This window comes from Drosophila erecta, unplaced genomic scaffold, assembly GCF_003286155.1.
Source record: "Drosophila erecta strain 14021-0224.00,06,07 unplaced genomic scaffold, DereRS2 tig00000000-arrow-pilon, whole genome shotgun sequence".
Taxonomy (NCBI): domain Eukaryota; kingdom Metazoa; phylum Arthropoda; class Insecta; order Diptera; family Drosophilidae; genus Drosophila; species Drosophila erecta.
The window spans coordinates 3,032,676-3,052,780 of record NW_020825194.1 but is presented as its reverse complement, the minus strand read 5'-3'; the positions used below and the strand labels follow the sequence as shown (position 1 = coordinate 3,052,780).

The window sequence follows — 20,105 nt, the reverse complement described above, 5'->3', positions numbered from 1 at the left end:
ATTAAAAGTAACATACAACCTGTTGTATAACAGTCTACCAAAAACTCGCCGCTGTTATACTCACTCACAATTAAAGCGCCCTCTGGCCCTCACAATTCACAACTGCATGCTTTGCGCGCAAATTTCAAAGTGATAATTCCTGGAAAGCCCATAGGCTACGAAATCCCCGCCTTATTGCGCATTTGGCGCCATTGAAAGATAAAAATTCCAGTAATTTCAGTTCTTTTTCGTCGTGTATTAAGTATATTTAAAATTGATGGTCTTTGTTCAATAATATTGCCTTTTTTGATGCAAAAATAAGCTTTGCTTAAATAATAATCATTACATGTTAAAATATTTGTTTTTCTTGAATGCATTTGCGTTTCGGGGCCTTGTTCGGTTACGGATTACATAAAAATAAACAAATAATAAGCGTAAATTGTGTACCTAGCAGAAGTTTTCAACTTTCAACTCTTAAACTTTAGTTCTTAAACATGTACTTTTATGTGGATGAAATTAATGAGCGTGTTTGTTTTTGTGTGATATTTGTTTTTTTTGTTTTTAGCCATTTTTTGTTCTGCTTATCATCTACAAATGATTAAGGGGTCTGATTTCAGGATCGGCCTCTTAAATTTAAGTGACATGGTTCCTCACGTTTTTAGATTATAATGCACATTTTTCGTTTTGCTTGTTCGATGGTTATCTTTAAAATTTGAACTAGAGTGCTTAAATAATTGAACTAAAGCCGAATCCATAAAAACAATAATAACTAAATAAAAGCGTTAAATTCCAAATGAAATTGTCTGTTTTGCATGAATGAGAGTGTTGGGTGTGTGTGTCTGCGTGTGCGAGAAACTTAGTCTACGGATTAACAAATGAAAATCAACAAAAATCAACTTAAAAGCAGCGTGAAATAAATACCCCTATACGTCTACATATATACAATACGATAACACCCAAATTTAGATAACGAACTGTACGATCAGATCATCCTACAGCATCAGTCGCGAGCGCGACTTCTTGAGTCGCCCGGTGGCACCGCCCAGGCCATCGCCGTTCCAGGACTTGGACTTGGCGCGGAAGTGGCGGTAGGCCTCGTTGTAGGCGGGGTCCAGCATGGTGCGGTAGGCATGAGGTTCGCACAGCTCAACGTGCGACTCGAAGAACTCCTTGTAGCCGTTGTGCAGCAGATAGATCTCGGGATAGTGCAGCGCCGGATAGGCATTGGTATTCCGCTCGCGATCCAGATTCCGCAGGAAGCGGGACATTTTGGGTCCACGCTCCGAGGAGAACTCGCAGTGGAAGATGATGATGTTGCGCTTGTGTCCCGATTCGGCGTTCTGCTGCTGCTGCAGCTCAGTCTGTTGAACGGTGAGGAACTCATCGAGGATCTGCTCGGTGGTGTACAGGTTCTTGGCTCCATCGATGTGGCCGCCCTCAAATTCGTAGGGGTAGCGGCAGTCGATGATGCGATAGCTGGCCACCTTGTCGCTGAACTCGCCCTTCAGCAGGCGAGCCACTGTTTCGCTGGAGATGCTCTTCAGATCCCGATGACGACCCTCCATCAGGGGCAGGGCATAGGCTTTGCTGAAGTCACCGATCAGCTCGGGCTCGTTGCGGTTCTCGGAGCGGGCCAGGGCGGACATGATCTCGGCGTCGTTCAGGGACATGCACTTCCTCAGTGGAGGGGGGTGGCTGGTCGTGACCTGGCTGAGTTGGCTGGGTGCGGGGCAGTTCTCCTTCTCAACGGCGGCGCAGCGATGGCGTTTGCTCTGGATGGGCGAGCAGTTGGCCGATGCTGGCGGTTCCGGGCGCTTGAAGCAATCCCGGGCAGTCTCTGGGGTCTTTGGTGGTGGGGTGGTGGTGCTGGTGTTGCTCTCCGTCATGCTGAGGCACCTTCTGACCGAAGGGCGGCGCATGGACAGACCCGCTGGCGACTTGGCTGCAGGCTGCTCCTTAATCTGCCCGCTGATCAGCGAGTTCAGGCCACTGGGGAAGCCCAGGGCGGTCTGTTGGCTCTGCGACTCCATCTCGAAGAGCTCCATGTACTCATCGTCCATGGAGGATTCCATGGAGCAGGTGGAGGACAGGCTGTTGAAGATGCGGAAGCTGCGCGCCGGCGTGTGATCACTCGATACTCCCACTGCTGGCAGGACCTTCGGCTGGCGGACGATCTGGAAGCGCAGGGGCGAACCCTCCGGCGAGAGCAGACCCATCAGCTCCGGACTGGCCGATCGCTGCTGATCCTGGGGCACAGCGTCGTCGTCGTAGAACGACAGCTCCTCCTGGTCCATGCTCATCAGTTCCAGGGAACGGCGAGCACGACGAGATCCAATCATTTTGTTGATGTTACTCGAACTGCTGGTGTTATTACTGCAAGAGCAAACAAAGAGAGGGGGAGGATTAGTCAACTGTTCGGCATCGAGGAAGAGAGCTGCTTTTGCTTCCCTAAACTCTCCAAAGAGCGGGTCATTAAACCCAGCTAAAAATACTGACAAACTGGTGGTGGTGGTGATGGTGGCGTTGGTGGTGTAAAAACAACAAGAACACACGACAACACACAGAGGGGTTGTTGTAAATGGGTGAGAGGGAGCTGAGCTAGAAATTTACTTTAAAGTAGCCCCGAAAACTGGAATTTTTGGGATAGGACTTCTGCAACATATTAATGATAGTGTAAACCAATTTATATACTTTTTAGAGCACGGCCCATTGTAGAATTCCTTAAAAACGCGAGAAGCCCCACCGCTTTTTCTTCTTCTTGACTCTACTTAAGCATTTGCGGTACTCCAAACGGAATTCCCTTTTGCTTTTCGCTGCATCTGCTTTTCAGCTTGACTTTTGGGTCACACGTCACGCAAGCGCAGCGATAATACAACAACAGAAAACAGCACAAAGAACCGCAAAGAACACGGGGGAAAAAGGAAAAAAAATTCGAAAAAATGACTGACTGAATGACGGACGGACAAACATTTTTTGTTGCAGCGTTTTTTTTTGGAGCCTCGCGGAAGCCGGTTTAATGAATGAAAAACGGCAAGCGAGCAGCAACAACAACAGCTGAGCGCCAAAATAAAAATCGGGCAAAAAGCAAACGTGACGAGCGTGATAAAAAGAACTCTTACTTTTGTTGGCCCCATCGTTTTCATATCTGTTATTTTTTGTTATTCGCTTTTCTGTTTTTACGCTGTTGCTGTTGCTCTTGAACTTGCACTTTTCATCGCGTATTTTCAACTGGTATTCCTGGTGCAAAAAGGGCTTTTGCTGTTGCTAATCCTTGGGCGGTATAATTACCTGATATTGCAATCCATGCTGCAGTTGTTTTCCTCCACAATGGTTTCCCACAGCATTTTGTTGGTTTTTTGTGTTGTGTGTTGCGTTGGTTGCGCTCGAAGAGCCGAAGATGTTCGATTTCGCTGGCGAGTTTGGATGCCGAAGAAATTGCTAAAACACAATTTATTCCTGGTCACTCTGCACTCATTTACAGTTTGTTGAGAATTTTGGATGGTAGTCCTTGGTTTTTGGCTAGTATTGCATTTTAGTTGATTTCGTTTTTTGTGTTTGTTAATGTGTCCGTTTGAGCATGATTTTTGTTTTGTTGTTTTATTTTGTATTTCGGAGTGTGGTTGTGCGAGGCTTTTCTTTTTGTCAATAATTTGTACCGCACAATCTCAAGTCAAGTCACCGAACGAGGAACCGAAAGGTTCAAGAAGAACAAGAAGAGCTGTTGACTCGACGACGAACTGGAAACGAATGTGCTGCCTCTCTCTGAGCAGCTGGTTTTTATAACTGCACCCCGGCCGACGATCGCGAGAGCGAGAGTGCGAGAGCGGCGCACAGCTGATGGGCGTGCGAGAGAGATGGTGCATTTGGTAAGGGCGCCTTTTTCTTAGTTCTTAGAGTTCTTGGCTGCTTTCCTTTGCCTTCCTTTTCCTATCCTTTGCTTCTTTGATTCCATTCCCAAGAAGTGGCAATAGAAGAGCGAGGGAGATGGGCAACGGGCGACGGGTGACGGGCGACACCAACACACATAACGGGGCCAGAGGCATGTGACCAAGGAACAGCGATGCGAAAAGGAAAACTGGGAAAAACGGGGAAAATGGGAGAACCAGGATCATATGCAGTCAGTTGTCGGAAACTCTGCTCATGTGGAGCGCCAGAATCTCTGCAACAGGTAGAATCCTTTCCCCTGCACTTCCCCTACGTCAAAATCCCGCACCGAATACCAAAGTCCCGAGAAACGAGGAGAATCTGGCGCCTTGGTGGTCGCCCGCTCTATGGAGGCCACTGATTTTGGCGCGCGAGCTTTTATACCGCGACGCGTACCGCCGAAGTGGAGCCGAAGTCGCCACAATTGGAGCCGAAGTGGAGGCGATACGGCCGCCGAACACATGTGAAAATGGTGCGGAGCCCCAAGAAGCGAAGAGGAAGCCGAAGAACTGCGCGAATCTTTAAGCAGAATTTCAAGGCGGCATCGATTGTGTCGTTTGCAGGTAATAATGTGAGATCCACGCATTCCTGTAGCCCCCTGCAGCCCCTCGTAAGCCCCCTTGGAAACTACATATCAGCAGGTAGTGGCCGCAGTCATATGATCGCCGCACCGGCGGGATGGGCGGTTGTGGAGGGGGCGTGGCTCCTTTGTGTTCTGCAGACGTAGACGCCAATGTCGTTAAATGAGCAAAGCTTCCAGCCACAGAGATCCATGCACAGAGCGCACTCAACAAAATGAACTGCGTGTCTTCATCGAGTAACCTTGTAAACACAGGTATTAAATACTTTAATACTAGAAAACATACTAGTAAGTTCAACATGTGCTAGTAAATACTAGCAAATTAATGGTATCGGCCAGATAATCGATAATGTGTAGATCAGAGTAGTTTGCCCCGCCGGAGCTCCACTGTATCCCCTCGTTTGTGTGCAATCGCGGCAAAGTTAAAGCAGAAATCGAGTTACATATGCGCCGTGGCCCTGCGGGAGTCATTGCGGAGGATCCAAGGGGATTTCGGGGGGGATGCGAACACCCATGGGCTGTGCTGTGCAGTTCGAGTGTGTTTTGTAAGGTCCGCCGCGGCAAGCAAATGAAGGAAGGCCCAGTGCAAGCAGGCCATATCATTCACACCGCTTACGAGCCAGGCAAAAGTAAATGATTTGTGGAGCAGGCACAGTCGAAGCCACCAAATGAGCTACGGTTTCATTCCGCTGAATTCCTTTGGCCAGCTTTTGTTGTTGCTGCAGGAAGAGCCGAGAGGATCATCTTTATGGAAAACAACCAGCACAAAACGACGAGAAGGACGCAGAAATCATAAAGTGGTTTTGAACAAGTTAAAAAAGCGCATAGGGGAAAAAGGAAGGAAAAAGCTCAGAACCAATCTCATTCATAGCGATCCGTGCGCACAGTGGGGCGAAATACATTCTTGGTAAGTGACATTCCACTGTAAGCATCATTATTTTAGTCAGTGAAAACACTACTACCATTTGAAAGACTTCGAATTTAATTATGTTTCGAACTCAGTACTACAAAAAACCATGTGTTGTATGGCAATTTCCATGGTGACTGGGTTAGCTCAGTCATTATAAATCATTATTTCTTATAATAGAAAAGTTTGTCCGCCAATTTCTTATCCAGTTTTTATGTTTCAACTCTTTCCAATTATAACTCCGAAATTATGGATTTCAGATAATACCACCGTGATATCGCTGGGCTCCAGCAAATCGGAGAGCAGAAAAAGGGCAAAGCGGAGGAATCAAAAGCGTATGCAAAAGCACACACACGTGTGTGCGCATCTGTGTGTGTGGGTAAATTTGATAAAGAATGAGAATAGGCTGAGGAGAAAGAAATTGCAGCAACAATGTGAATGGGAATGGGGCACAACAATAGCGGGGGACCTCAAAAACAGCAAAACCAAGATGAAGAAAAAAAATCACAGGACCAGCAAAAAGTGAAGAGCTAAATTGTAAATCGAAATTCCAAGAAGTGAGCTTTGAGCATCGGTTCTTATTTTATTTTTGTTTTTTTTGTTTTTTCTGTGTTCTCGGTCGTCTGTGCATTAAAAAGCCTGCGAAGTGTGCGAAAAAAAAGCGTTTGAGATACTTTTGCGCGCGCGCGCTTTTCGCAAATCACTGCCAAAAGGGTTAAGGGTGGTGCGGTGGGCAGGCATGGGTTAAAGGCTGGGCGGTCCCAGTTTTCGCGTGTGTGTTTGTGTGGTAGACAATGCAATGCAATTAGAAGGAGGCGCAAAGAGGAGCCAGCAATTGGATGTCTAGGTGAGAGATTCAAAAAGCGCAACTTTTCAACATCGCTTTAACCCCTATTGAAATGCAATTTACTTATAATTAAATTATTAATTTCAGATAGACATGCATAGTAAAATATGGTAAGTGCATATAATCAAGCAATATTGCAATTATTTTAGCTTATTGAAATTATCATTTATGTACAAATGTTAGTATTTGGCTTATCTCGGGAATAACCTCATTTCATTGGTTTTCTTCAAAACTCTTTCCATTTTTATTAACATTTCTTGAATGCAATTATTAAATTATGCAGAAATCTCCGTAGCTAATTCGCTTGCTATCAAAAATGAACCCAATACATGGTAGTACACGTTCTGTAGTGTTGGATTTCCCCTAATCTTCCTCCTCCCCTGGCAATTCGCAGGGGCAATGGTGTGGACAGGGGAAGTACGGTAGTACATAAGGTGGGAAAGAAAGAGGAGCGGAGGAGAGGTGCGCAAACAGAGATACTGATTAGAACGCAGGACGAAGAAACGAAGAAACAGTTAGACAGGGATAGCGGTTCCCTCTCTCATATGTTCGATCAGCTGATCGGGGCCCGGGAGCGAAGGATATGAACAGCAGGGAGGCCGAATTAGTCCTGCTGTGTGCGTGCGTGCGAAGGAGCGGGGTGGGGAAGGGGAATGTAGGAGCGGGTGGGGAAGGATAAGAAGGAGCGTTCACAACGTGCGCGCGCAAATTCCAGAACACGAGCTGAGGAAGAGAGAGAGGGAGAGGAGGAGGGAGAGCAGGGGGTGGGGGCAGGAGCAAGGACGAAGGAGGCAGGAGGCGCGGCGCTGAGATTTCTCGGCAGAGAGAGAAACGGAGAGGGAGAGAGGCGGAGAAGTGCAGCGCTGCCGCAGCGAAGAAGTAGGTGAAGCGCAGGGAATAGCCTTGCTTACTTTGGATTTTTTGTTTTTGCGCCAAAACCTTTTTCGTACTAGTGTGTGTATTTGGGCACAGGACTCGTTTCAGTGCGAAAGAGAGGGGGTGCAGAGGAGTCCGATCGATCCGCATTCTGTTTATCTTTCGCTGCCTTCTCCTTTGGCCGTGATTTTGTCTTCTTGCCTTTTTGTTATATGTGTTTTTTAAGTCGCGTTCTGTTCGTTTTTCTCGTCTACAAACCGATTGTGAGAAATATTGTATCTTCGAGATACATTTCGTTACTTGACTTTCCGCCGTTGCGTGTCGTTCTTCTTTCATTTTTCATCTCACTTGCCTTTATGGCTGGCCCCACTAATTGATTCTCTGCATAAATTTTATTTAAAGCTTTAATAAATGTCAAAATAAGCAATTCATTTCGATGTTAGAGAACGCACACCCATATACTATACACGCTGCCCATTGTCCGTTGTCCGCAAAATGAAGCTCTCTCCCGGACAATCAATTGCCGGGTTCAGAGTTTAAATGTGAAAGAAAGCTGATGAAGAGGAAATCAACTGTCCATTACTGCTGAATGGGATCTGCTCCGAATGGGATCTCCATGGGTGGGTGTTGTGTCATCATGTGATTTGCGGTTGAGGAAGTTTTCGTAATCCACTCGGAGACCATGGCCCAGATTGTTTGATTAAAGCCTTAGAGTTCTTTTTAGGGACCAACAACCTTGGATGAGGGTATAAATATATGAAAATGAATAGGTTTAAGATTTATTGCGATTTTTTTACATAGACCGAATCATATTCAATGTCAAAGCATAGTTACTGCATATCAGCATATGTATGTATGTATCTTGGTCAAGTGTTGCAGACATGAAGTCATTGACCTAGGACGTTGGGGATATGCGTGATATAAGATTCTCCCTTAGCTCTGATAATCTAGGGCTGGCGGGTCGCGAGCTCCAAGTTCCGATTCTTGAAGCTGCTTGTTGATTTGACAGTGGTCTATGTAAATGCTTTGTGTAGCATTGTCGAATCATATCGTATGCAATATAGCAGCCTCAGGAAGTACTAATCAACGTTATTCTCCTCTTCCGTCGCTCTCAGTACACATTTTTAACGGCTGGGCGGTACAACAAAAGTTGGTATTGTGCGGCAACATCGGCGACCGGGGAATGTAGGAGGTTCGCTATGTAGACCAACATAAAGTCACTGTTCGAGGTCCCCTAATAAGCGAACAAAGTTCTTGACACGCTTTGATATGCCACATGTATTTCTATGCTCTTCAGAGGAGGTATCATAATTCTCAATGTGATTTCTAAAAATTCTCTTAAAATATGTTACCCAATATGAAAGGCTTTTATACAGTAAAACCCAAAGCTTGGATAATACGATTCAGATAATAACATTGCATAGGCAAATGTTGCTAAAAATAATATATATGTGCGTAATTTTTTTAAGAGTATCCCAGTTTCGATCCGCAGAACCTTCCTTGCTCTCATGTTTATTTGAATATTTTTATGAGTTGCGCGCATTTCAATTCGATTTTGATATGCCTGTCGCACATATCGGGGTTTCCAGGCCAGCTCAGGGTGATGCGAATATGAAGATTAGATTGGAATCCGAAGCGGCATAGGGCTCATCTGCCTGCCACATTGCTGCCAGGCGAAAGGAAAGCGTTGGATGCATTGAGACCCCATCAAAGAGCACACGCTGCGTGCCACTTGAGTTTCCCAGGCCTAGATCACTCCAATGTGATCTATTTTTGTACGTACTAGGTTTCCCACAGCACCCCCTCCCGACTTTCGGCTAGCTCGATATTGGCAAACACCATTAGTTTGTGTTTTACTGGCAATTTTCTATATAATTTGAATAGTAGCAGCGGCCGATCCTTTGTCCCGGTCAAGTGGATGCTCATTTACTCGGGACTCGGCACATGGCTGTTTCTTTCTTGCAACACCGCTCGGTTTTGTTTTCGCCAAATAGCAATTTGGGTCACAATGTGTGCAACGACAGACAACACACAACTAAAACAAGTGGCACACAATGAAACAGTTTCGATCTCCTCGCCGTCCGTCAATTGTCCTTCGGCCAGTGCAAAAACACTGTTGTTCTTGTCACATGCAATCGAAGCGATTTGGTTCCCACACAGCAGGCAATTTGGGATCTGTCCTTTTTCTCAGTTTTTTACGAGCCTCGGATGACTTCTCAAGTGGTTCGACTTTTTGGCGCGCAAATCTTTGGCTGTGCGGCCCAGATATAGGGGTTCTTAAAATAGCATCCATACCAACCTTCTCGCCCAGCGGAGAGATAAGAGTTTTGTGTAAATTATGATTGTCTCAAGGGGGCAATGATGCAATATTTAAGTTGTTTTTACTCTGCTTTTATTAGTACGATTAATGGTAACTGATATCTGGGTTTCTGAGATGAAGGTCAATATATTTGGATATACTTGCGATTGAGATATAACACAAAGAACAGACCCCCTGGTCATTCTTGATTGCTGAATCCCCTGCCATATAAGAAAACCCCTGCGTGTGATCTATTGCTCACCCCTTTGATGATGGTCAATATTTTATTTGTATATTAATATCAGCCACGCGACTGACCCACGAACTGACCACTGGCCGGCTAATTTTCCGGACCAGCCAATTTCCAGATAGCCTTGGGAAATGTCGGAAATTAATCAGGAAAAAGGATGCAGGCAACCCTTCGCTGGTGGCGAATCCTTTTTTACCCCGATCCCTATGCGTATGCACAGCATGTAATTAATTGATTAACGTTCTTAGGGATAGCATTATATATCCGGGATTGATGTGAGCCGATCTTATCGCCTTACAAACTGGAAGACTCAACACATTTGGCCCAACCCCTTTTGCCAACGCCGATTTGTTGTTTTTTCCTTGGCCTGTCCAGATCTGGGACAATGAATATGGGATAAGATGATGAGGGAGGGTTGGAGAAGTTCGGGCATCTCTGGCCGATCCGATCCACTCGAGAAAGCTGATCTCGATCTTCATCTCCATGTTTGCCTAATGCGCAGTTCTTGTGGTTCTCGGAAATAGTCGGGCTTTTGACAAATTCCCCATGACACGCGGAGAAATCAGTCAAAAAAATCATCTTAGGCATGTCCTGGTCCAGTGATTTTTCAATGTCTTGCCGAATTACACAGCACATTAGGCGACATCGATCTGCTCGTGGTTGTTGCATAATCGGAAAGCGGCATTTCCCCAGGCAGCTGCACCCATTTCGCACCATTTTCATTCCCAGACAGGATAGGATGGGATATCCTGGGATCAGGACAGCCAGTTCGCCTTGGAAGGGGCAAGAAGGCAAAAAGCAAGAAAGCAGGAAAGCAGGAAAGCAAGTCTTGCCAGCAAGGACGGCCAATTGCATTGTTTTACTAACAACATCAAAGTTATGACAAGATTTTGTCTATCAAGCGGCTCTCCACCCCGAATTTCCGGGCGGAGGGAGGGTTTCGAGATCGACGGACTGTCTGAGGTGCTCAGTTTCCCATTTCTCTGACTGACAGCACCTTTCCCCCCGCTCACCTTCAGATGCATTACGATTCGAATTTCAAATTTAATCGCATATACAAATTTTATTTATGTGACATGGGTGCATTTTACCCCTTGTAAACTTGTAGCTCCCGAAGACATCGGCAAATGGTCCATGTCAATTTGCAATTGCCTCCTGTCCCTATGCAGTTTCCAGTGGTTTTTGGGTCGGATTGGGTGGTGTGAGGTGTGCAGGGTTCATCGAGCGGGTTGCGTAAGAAAGTTGATCTTCTGGGAAGGAAAGGAGATCAACAGGGATTCTCCACTTTGAGTCTGTGAATTTCCATGGGAAAAGTGTGTGTGCAATAGCCAAATGCACTATATTTCAAGGCCATATTTAAGAACATTTAGAAAAGTTATAAGGCTTCTAAAATCATCCTATTTATCTTTGATAATCTGAATATAAAGACTATACCCCATTAAATAATTGAATGAAATTCGAGTACATTTGTATCTCCGTAAGCCTATATGGTAACACAACGCATATCTCTTATTATAAATATAGATACAGCTGAAAACTAATATATCTATTGGAGAATACTAAGAACTTCCTTGTGAGGAAATTGAGAGATCAATAACTGATAGTTGAAAACCTTCCCTGAACCTCGGGATTATCCGATGAGTGAGCAATCATCTCTCAGAGGAAAACCGCCAACGAAACCCCAAGATGTTCCATCCAGATTTTGAAGGCGTTACAAGTGCAATCACATGCTCATCGCATGGATGGCTGGACTGCAATCTTTTGCCGGAATATCTGTAATTGCACACATTCTGCACATTGTGGCCCAGACAATGGGCACATGACGTTTATGAATTCATCGACAAGTACATTCCATCGATCCATCAACAGATCCCAACCAGCCTCGCCATATGTGTGCAATATTAATCTGCAAGCCAGAGTTTTGGGAGTTGGTCTCGTCATCGTTGTTCCATTCTTTTTTCTGATACTTGTCAGCGCCTGCCGTTTGGCACACAAATGAAGTCATTGTCAGCAGTTGTCAATGCAGCCACGCCCCGGCCGCCCCCGCCCGCTTAGTGCGTAGATGAAAATTCGAAAAAATTTTAAAAATAATTCCCAAATTATGGTTAAAAATGCTTGTGGCGGCAAAACAATCTGAGCTGCCACTGAGAGCGGGAAAAGGTTTTTTTTTTGTTTTATTTAGAGGGTTTACGGACTCCTAAAAGGAGTGTCCGCCGATCCAGCCCATAATTAACTATTCAAACAATGGGCACGCACAAAGGGATCAGCAATCAAATACGCATACACAAACTCGGAACTTGGTATTTCGAGTCACGTTTGCTGACACAAATCCTTCTTAGGAAAGGCAATATTTCCTAGTCATTGCCCATGATCAACTCAAACATCATCATCATCAGCAGCAACCTGAGCCACCTGAAGATGCGCTCAGTGTTGCGCGGCTGTGATTTCAAAAACTAGCCAACTCGATTTGGAAAAATAGCTAGAGAATTCAAAGAGCATTGTGCGAACAGAAAGTGTAGGGCCAGTTTGGGTTTGGGATCTGGAGAGGAAATCAGTATCAATATGAATATTATATCAAATATAGAGTCGAAGGTACTTTGGTAGAATCATGAGCTAAGATCTTTGACATAGTTTGGCTGTAAATCAGCCAATTTGGCATCGCTGGATGGGAAACCTTATTGACAGGTCCCCCGAACCGTGCATACCAAAGCAGATTGCGCAGATTTCAAAAATGTTAGAAACGAGAAGACAGCCACAACAACACCGCTGATTTCGGGTACGTGAGTTTGTCTACCTATTGTTCGGATCGGATTGGATCGGATCTCGGGACTTGTAGCTGCAACCTGTTCCGTGCATTCGGCGTAAGGTGTTCCCTTCCTCCCGCGATCACACCTATGTATCGCCTGGTATTGTACCCATGCCCATATCCATACCCATACCAAACCCCGTTCCCAGATCCGAGGCGAGCCGAGTTCCCAGCGTGTGTGTGTCGCTTGCCGAGCATCAGCCCAAGTCCAAGACCTTATAACCATTCCAAGTCCATATAGCCTTGACAGCCCTGGCTCATAATTCACTCACTGCAGGTTTGAATTTCTACAAAAATAACTTCGTTTGCATGGCATTGGCATTGGCATTCGTTCGTCTGGGATTGCCACTCATTCGCCTTTTTGGCGTGTCTTTGGGGATCCGATATAAAGAATATCTTCACATAAAGGTATCTATAATCTGCACAGAGTCATGTGTGCATAGTTCTCTGTCTTGATTGCTGGCATTCTGGGGATATCAAATTCGAAAGGGGAGATTTATGGGCTCTTTGGTGCCTTGCACATGATCTGAATATTACTTTAATTACTTGATTGTATTCTGATAGTATTCTGCATAGTGATGTAAAGTTTGAACATGTTTGATATCACTTAAGGTGGTTATTTGCTTAGTTTTTTATGGGATTGTTATTATTATTTAAAATATAATTGCCCACGCTTCCTTCCTTAATTTAAATACGAAATCTGCACGTTTTACCTCACGCCCACTGAAATAAACAAACACGAGCCCAGTAATCTGCATTTTCGGGAAATCCTTTCAATTTGGCACGTGGGCCGGATACAATTTTCATCGCAAATTGCCACGGAAATCGGCGGGCACGTACTACGCTGCATTTTCCGATGGAAAACCCTACCACTACCATTTCGTCCCGCATGAAATGTATTTATTCTCGACAAAATACATTATTGTTAATATGCACCGCGCACAATAAGGTCCTTTTGTGAGCGAGGCTAGAAAGGATGTGCGATTGTATTTGCATTAAAGTGGCATTGTTAGAGGGCCGGCATCAGGATATCAAACTCAGAATGTGTAGAGGGTGTGTATGCGCCAGCAGATCCTTTTGTCAGCCCAAATGCGCGAAAGTGTGGCGCAGGCGCAGCAGGATCCTGGATTTGGATCAGCTCGCTTCCAACTCGGATTCAACTGCGAAATCAGGACACGTGCGTTGGGAAGTTTCTGTACGCGATATGGGAAGCGTTCACCCCCGGGCTGGAAAATGAAAACAAGTGAACGCCATTTCCGCACGGCTCGAGTCCTTTAATTGATCCTGCATGGTGGTGGTGGCAATGCTAATGCTAATGCCAATCCTGCTGCTGGTGCTACGGGTGGTGGTGGTGGTCGTACTGGTGATTTTGGTGATACTGCTGGTGGTGGCGGCGTCGTTATCCTGGTACAGTGCGCAGGACCAGCGCCAGGATAATGCGCGTGTGAATCCCAACGGCTGAGACTGCGCAAGAGGGTGGCATCGCTGGTGCCGGGTGCCACACTGCCAGAAAAATCTGTTTCAAAGTTGGGGTAAAGTGTGATAAATTGAAATTCCTAAAAAAAACTAGTGATTTTATGATTTCAACACACAAATGAGATCGTTTCAAGTGTTCTGTCCTGATTTGTAGGCTTCTGCTGCGATTTTCCGTTCAGTGTTGATTGGTGGTGGTGCCGCTGCTTTCATGGGGTGGTTGCCAACCCCCAGGATGTGGCACGTTCCCGTTGTAAGTTGTAAACAGGCAGGTGCAGTATCATGCTGGCGGCGGTTGATGATAGTCCCGTAGTTCTGTAGTGGTGTAGTCCTGTCGTCCTGCAGTCCTGGCTCTGATTTCGTTTCGCCACTCCACTCCACCGCCGGTGATGCTGCTCCTACGGGCGGCAGCTGCACTCGAGTCCTTGCGAAGTCAACGACCGTGTGCAGCTTAATCAGTGCGCTGATTACATGGGTGACATAAATCAGGGCGGCACATCAGCGGCATTAGAGGCAGCTGCAAAAGCTTTGTAATCGCATTCCCTTCTAAACAAGTCGCACTGCTGGGTACAGTCTAAGCTGGCCACAGAAATATGATAATAATCCCTTCACATTGCATACGATTTCGGCAGCTTAGTAGGAAGAAATATGATGCAGAAGCCTTGCCACTTATTGCCTCTCGAATTGATCGGCAGCCCCTTTGAGTATCGACAGCTGCAAAAGCTCTGTGTCCCCGTCCAAACAATCTCGAAATCGCAGCTGGGCATGGTCCACACTCTCCGAGATTCGCTGTGCAGGACAATAGTCAAATTTGTGCAATAGAACGGCAAGCAACTGACCACAGAAACGCAGGACATTGTCGCTCACACCGGGCCATCCATCCGAAAGTAATCGGCACGAGGCAAGGAACACTCGGCTCCCTTTCGGAAATGGAAAAATCATATAAATTACTGGCAGGACATTAGCTGCGCACAACGGTAATCATTGCGCAATGTCACCAGGCAGCGGCTGTGTGTGCAAAAATCTTTTCGAGCCTGCAATGGCTTGGAATCAAGAAATCAACAATGCATCGCACAATGGCCGGCCAAGGAAAATCAGTGCAGCACCGGGCTCCTGGCGCACATCTTGCACGTCTCAGTTCCCCTCCCTCGACGGCACAAAAGGACCCAATGTTTATGCCATTATTCTTCCGGCGCACATCGGCCCATTGTGTGCATATAGCACAGGCATATAGCAGCTTCCATCCCCGATCGCCGGTTTCTTCTTCCGTCTCCAAAATGCAATCGTTGTAATCGATTTTGCACAATTTCCAATGCTCAAGACAGTCGTCAAGACGTCGCAGGGGTGGCTACGGGTGCACTCAGAGAAATACTGGGCAAGTTGCACAGGAGCCCCTAAAAAGCAGGAGAGCGTGGTGACACTTCCAGGATGCCTCAACCAAGTTATTCACCACAAATTGATATATATGCTTAGTTTTTGCTTGGGTTTTTAAACCGGTCTTTAATAGTTAAAGGTTGCCCAGACTTGATAATACCAGAAACCCCAACCAAATGACAGTTTAACTATGATAGGAAGGGCACCTTTTTTGCTCAGTGCAGTAGGTCCTCGGCTAGACGCCGCCACCTGGAAGAGCGCTGTGTTTCATCCCCCTGAAGTCCACAGCTGATCGTAGCTCGTGCCAAAGTGCGCGGGGTTTTCGTCTTGAAGGAGGCGGCCAAATAAGTGTAACACGGCCGAGCCAAGCGGATCGAGGAGTAAATGCAGCGAATAATGAGGTCCTGGCAGCCGGCTTTGCCGCTCCTTCGCTTCCCCTGCCTAAGGACTCACCCTCATCCTCACGACTCCTCGATTCCTCGATTCCTCGACTCCCTAAACTCCCTCGACTGCTTGGACGCCCTGGACTCCTTCGATCCCACTCCTCCGCGTCAGAGTCAGCCTGACACCTTCAATTTGTGTTTTCCTTGGCGCAAGCCAAGAACCTTCGCTACCAAACATCTGTCCCATATTTTGTGCGGTTTTAATGTGCAGACCGATGTTTTCTAGGTGCCAGCGACCTTATCGCAGGGCGACAAATTCGGTAAGTGATCCCTAGCTAAAAGGGGTCCAAGTATCGACGAAAGTATCCCCCAGCAAATGCTTAATGGGCTACCAATGCTCTTCGGTTCTTACCATCAATTGGATTGCGTATTGCTGGCTAATGAGTTCGATTGGGGGGCTGGTATTAACTGAAAGTGGATATATTCGTATATTCACAGGGACTGGGGTCTTGCATTTACTGAAAAGAGCTCTGTATCCAAAGGGGTTTGTTCCCCGCCAATTGAACTCTTGTTTAGCATAATTGAGCTTAATTTGGAATTATCGACCTGCTCCCCAGTTGCGATCCATTTTCATAAACCCTTAATGGACACAAGGTGAATACTATGAATACTATGCAAATATGCCAGCTTGCAGTTGGATTTTCCGTTAAAGGTAATAACCATAAACTAAGTTTCAATAGTCAGATAAGCCCCAAAATATTACATTGCTTGAGCTATATAAATAGAAATATAGCTTCCCTATGCGGTTCTTAAAGAACTTTCTCCATAAATCCCAAATTGCATGAACAACTTGAGAGGCTAACTTGATTTATATGTACAATATTTGCTCAATATATCCACATATCCACTTAATAAAACACAGCCATTTTACTACAGACTTTAATGCTTATCTACCTTAATGCTTAAGCAATGTTATGTTGTTCAAACATTAACGAGATCCCCAGCAAAAATTCGGAATGTTGGTATGTGGGCTTATAAGCCAGTTCTTTGTGCTGCCCTTCCTCCGTGTGATACATCAATCTAAATGTAGATCGTTTGTCTAATGCCGTATTGCTTATAGAGTGCAATGGATTTCTGGGAAGTTTGTATCTGTTTTTTATATCGCCACAGATACGGGGTGTTCGTGGCACGCTCTAAGGAAGTTCAACGAACTGTTTGCTTTGCTTTCCCTAACCTAAGACATTTGCAAGATAAGTGCCCCACATATGCGGTGCTCGGAATAATTTCATTCCATTTCCACCCCGACTTTTCCGATACACCCGCCCCCATCCCGCCGAATTCTCCGCTCTAACGGAACCGCTGCATTTTCAGCAGCATATTAATTACACTTGGGGTCATTGTCACGCCGCCAGTTTCATTTATTTATGTAGCAGACTCGGCGCATAAGTGTCGGCAACTGTCTTCTCCCCTCGCTTACTTAGGCCCTCCCTCGCCCACTACTTTTTCCGGAACTGCTCCTCCAAATTTCCCTGCCCCTGGCGGGCAGAGAAAGTGAGTGCCCTCGATGAATGGAGTGGTATTCATAAGGAATAAGGACGTAAACTTCTTCTGTTCTTGAAGTAAATTACATATTAGTTGATATGGTACAAAAGTGAGCTATTCTTGTAATTTGGATAGGAGTATCTTCTCTATAGAAGATACTGCCATCCAAGATGGACTGCAGAGCTCATCAATATTCTATCTAGTAGTCCATCGATCGGGTGGTGATGGTGCTGCTGCTGCGGCTGGTTGTTTCTGGAAGCGGTACTTTTACTGGTACTGGTGGTGCTTTGCTGCTAATACGAGTCGAATCCCCGGATCAAGTTGAACCCTCCGCCCTGTCGAGGAACAGAGGAACTTAGGAACTGCCTTCGAGCAGCTGCTCCTTGTGGCTCAGACTTGGAGAGTTGTTGTCCGTGGCTGTTGCCGAGTCGCTGCTCTCGGTTTTGGTTTGCTTTTGGCCCCTTGCCACGATTCATTAAATTTTTGCTTCATTTCAAATGCGATTGCATGGCTCTTTCGGTGCCCGCGTGTGTGCGTGTGTGTCCTTGCCACTGCCGTTGTGTGAGTGCAAGGAGCAGGATTACCGATGGGCGATCGAGGTGGCATATGCGTTTCTTGGCGCGAGCTATGTGGCAAATGCACACGCAAGGAAGCGAGCTCAGCCAGCCGAGCGAAGCGAGGAAGCAATGCGGCAATAAGGAAGGAAGCACGAAAGCGGCAAGATGCACTGCAAGAAAAGTATCGCAGATCGTAATTATTACGACCAATGCTGTTTGGTAGGATAAGAAATGATTTAAGGGATTCTTGATTCTTAACGAAGCATTTGAACTTGGATCTTTAAGGGCGCTGTGTTGAATCCTTGTCAATATAAATATATACTATAATTATTAAGATCAAGTTTAAGGAACGTTTAGACACACTTTTCGCTCAGTGTAGGGGACGAAGGGCGGCAGTAAGGCACACACAAAACTAGGGAGAAGTAGAAATGGCATAATGAAAAGTTTTGCCCATGGGGTGACGACGGGCTTCTCCGCCTCCCGTTTCTGCTCTTTCCAGGAGCAGGAGCAGGAGCAGCAGCAGGAGCAGCAGCAGGACTTGAAGGATCAGTGGCAACGGCAAACGCAGCCGGTGGTGCTTTTTGTTCTTACGATTTTTTTTGGTGTAGAAATGCGCGCAAAATGCAAAAATCTCAGCCGCACAAAAAACCCAATCAAAAGTGCAAGGCAAACGGAGTGTGTGAAAATATATGCAAAAATAATGCGCTCGATATAAACACAAGAAAACACACACACACATGCGCACTCCCAGTTGCCAGTTGCCACAAATAGGCGAAACATTTTCCCCCACCCGACCGAAGGAATCGAGATCCTCGATCGCTCGAGGTCCTTGCCACTGCAGCTGCAGCAAAATGTGAGGAAAATGAAATGAAAATGATGAAGCTGCAACAATGCTCGATCTGCCGGCTGGCTGTCACTTGGATAATCTAGAGGAATCCCCGGCCGTTTGTCCCGTGCCAAGACATTCGCTCCATCCCCCTGTTTTCCTCCAACTTGGCCGACTTTCCTTTGGAGATTTATTTGCCAGCAGGCTGCGGGGCCAAGAAATCCAACGGCGGGGCGTGTGTGCACATATTGTGACGTGTCACGCCCAGGGATTTCGATTCCGGCCAGCTCCTCAATAGGAGCTAATTATTTTGGCATTGTTCCATCGGGGGGCTTCCTTTCCGCATTTGGCAAGCTGGGGGTCTCCCTTTGTTGTCCAGCAGGAAGTGGTCGCTGCGCAGCAAAGGAGTTCCCAATTCCCAATTAAGAGAAAGTGTCAAGTCAGTTGAAAAATTGGCAGGCTGCTTCATTAGCAGGTTCCGACAAAGGTTTCCAGCTTGCCCTTGCCAATGCGCTTTCTCCACTTAGCCAACAGAAAGGTCACCCGCCAACTTCCCAACACCTTGGATCAAACAAGGAAACCCCTCATTTGCCTAATCAAAGCTAAGGAAAACTTCCCTATGCAAATGTGTAAGACTTCAAACCAATTAACTTGCTACCCGAAAAGAAAGCAACTTAAAACGCCTTGCGGCCAATTCGAGCACGGCATGATTTTCCGAAATTTGAATGTGAATGGCGGAGCCCCCGGGGAAAGTTGGGAAAATTCAAAACTAAAGCTGGCACACGCGCTTTTCAGCGCCAGCGAAACGGAAAATTCCAGCCTGCCAGCCGGTGCAGTGCCAAATGCAAATGGGCTTTTCCAATAGGCTCATTAGGGTTTATTGATCCCAATCAAAATCACATTTCGCAACATTAACATGACAAAGCCCTCTCGCCAGCCATGTGGATGGATTGGGATTGGGATTGGGATGTGGATGTGCATTCGAGCGTCGCTAACCGAGCGATCAACCGATCGAGGCGATCCTTGATCGCCGACTGCATCGATCCTTGGACGGGGAAGTCCTCGGGAAGTCCTTAAGCCCCGGAGCCAGCTGAACATTCGCAAAATCGCAGAGCGCGCGCGCGCTTAAAAAATGCAATTAAGTCCCCTCACGGTCTGTCTGGTTTTTGCGTCTGCCCCTTTTCACTGCGAAAATTTGTAGCAAACGTCTTTGGTTATTGGGTTCTTGGGTTTTCTGGTCCTTGGTTTTTGGTTTTTGGCACATATCCGCGTACCCCAAATCACAACCCTTGCCGCTTTTTACCCTTCTGCCATTGTTCGGCGATCGGGCATCGGAAATACCAGGGAGTGGCGGCAAGGTGAGGCAAGGTAGCTCGAGGTTGGCAAGGTGAGAGGAGCTGGGTTTCCTCCCATCGGCGGTGCAATGTGTCATGGGGTTTTGTTTGTGTTTTTTTCGCAATTGATTTGCGGAGAAAGCATCGA

At 46.3% G+C, this 20,105-nt stretch overlaps 2 protein-coding genes across 2 annotated transcripts; one reads left to right on the top strand and one right to left on the bottom strand.

Moving 5' to 3' along the window:
- Positions 1-215: 215 nt before the first annotated feature.
- On the bottom strand, positions 216-4,286 carry LOC6554867 (M-phase inducer phosphatase). The gene is made up of 2 exons (XM_001981327.3): positions 3,268-4,286; positions 216-2,352 (listed from the first exon to the last, which is right to left on the bottom strand). Exons 1-2 carry the CDS (start codon positions 3,321-3,323, stop codon positions 972-974), a joined length of 1,437 nt encoding a protein of 478 aa, XP_001981363.1. The 5' UTR covers positions 3,324-4,286; the 3' UTR covers positions 216-971.
- On the top strand, positions 4,092-5,367 carry LOC113563725. The gene is given in 3 exon segments (XM_026975813.1): positions 4,092-4,147; positions 5,058-5,319; positions 5,322-5,367. Coding segments are annotated over 3 exon segments (351 nt in total). The 3' UTR covers positions 5,355-5,367.
- The last annotated feature ends 14,738 nt before the right edge of the window (positions 5,368-20,105 follow it).

Coding starts and splice junctions, on each gene's coding strand:
- LOC6554867 (XM_001981327.3), bottom strand. CDS start 3,323: ATGCTGTGGGAAACCATTGTGGAGGAAAACAACTGCAGCATGGATTGC. Junction 2,353..3,267: donor AGCATGGATTGCAATATCAG/GTAATTATACCG, acceptor TTGCTCTTGCAG/TAATAACACCAGCAGTTCGA.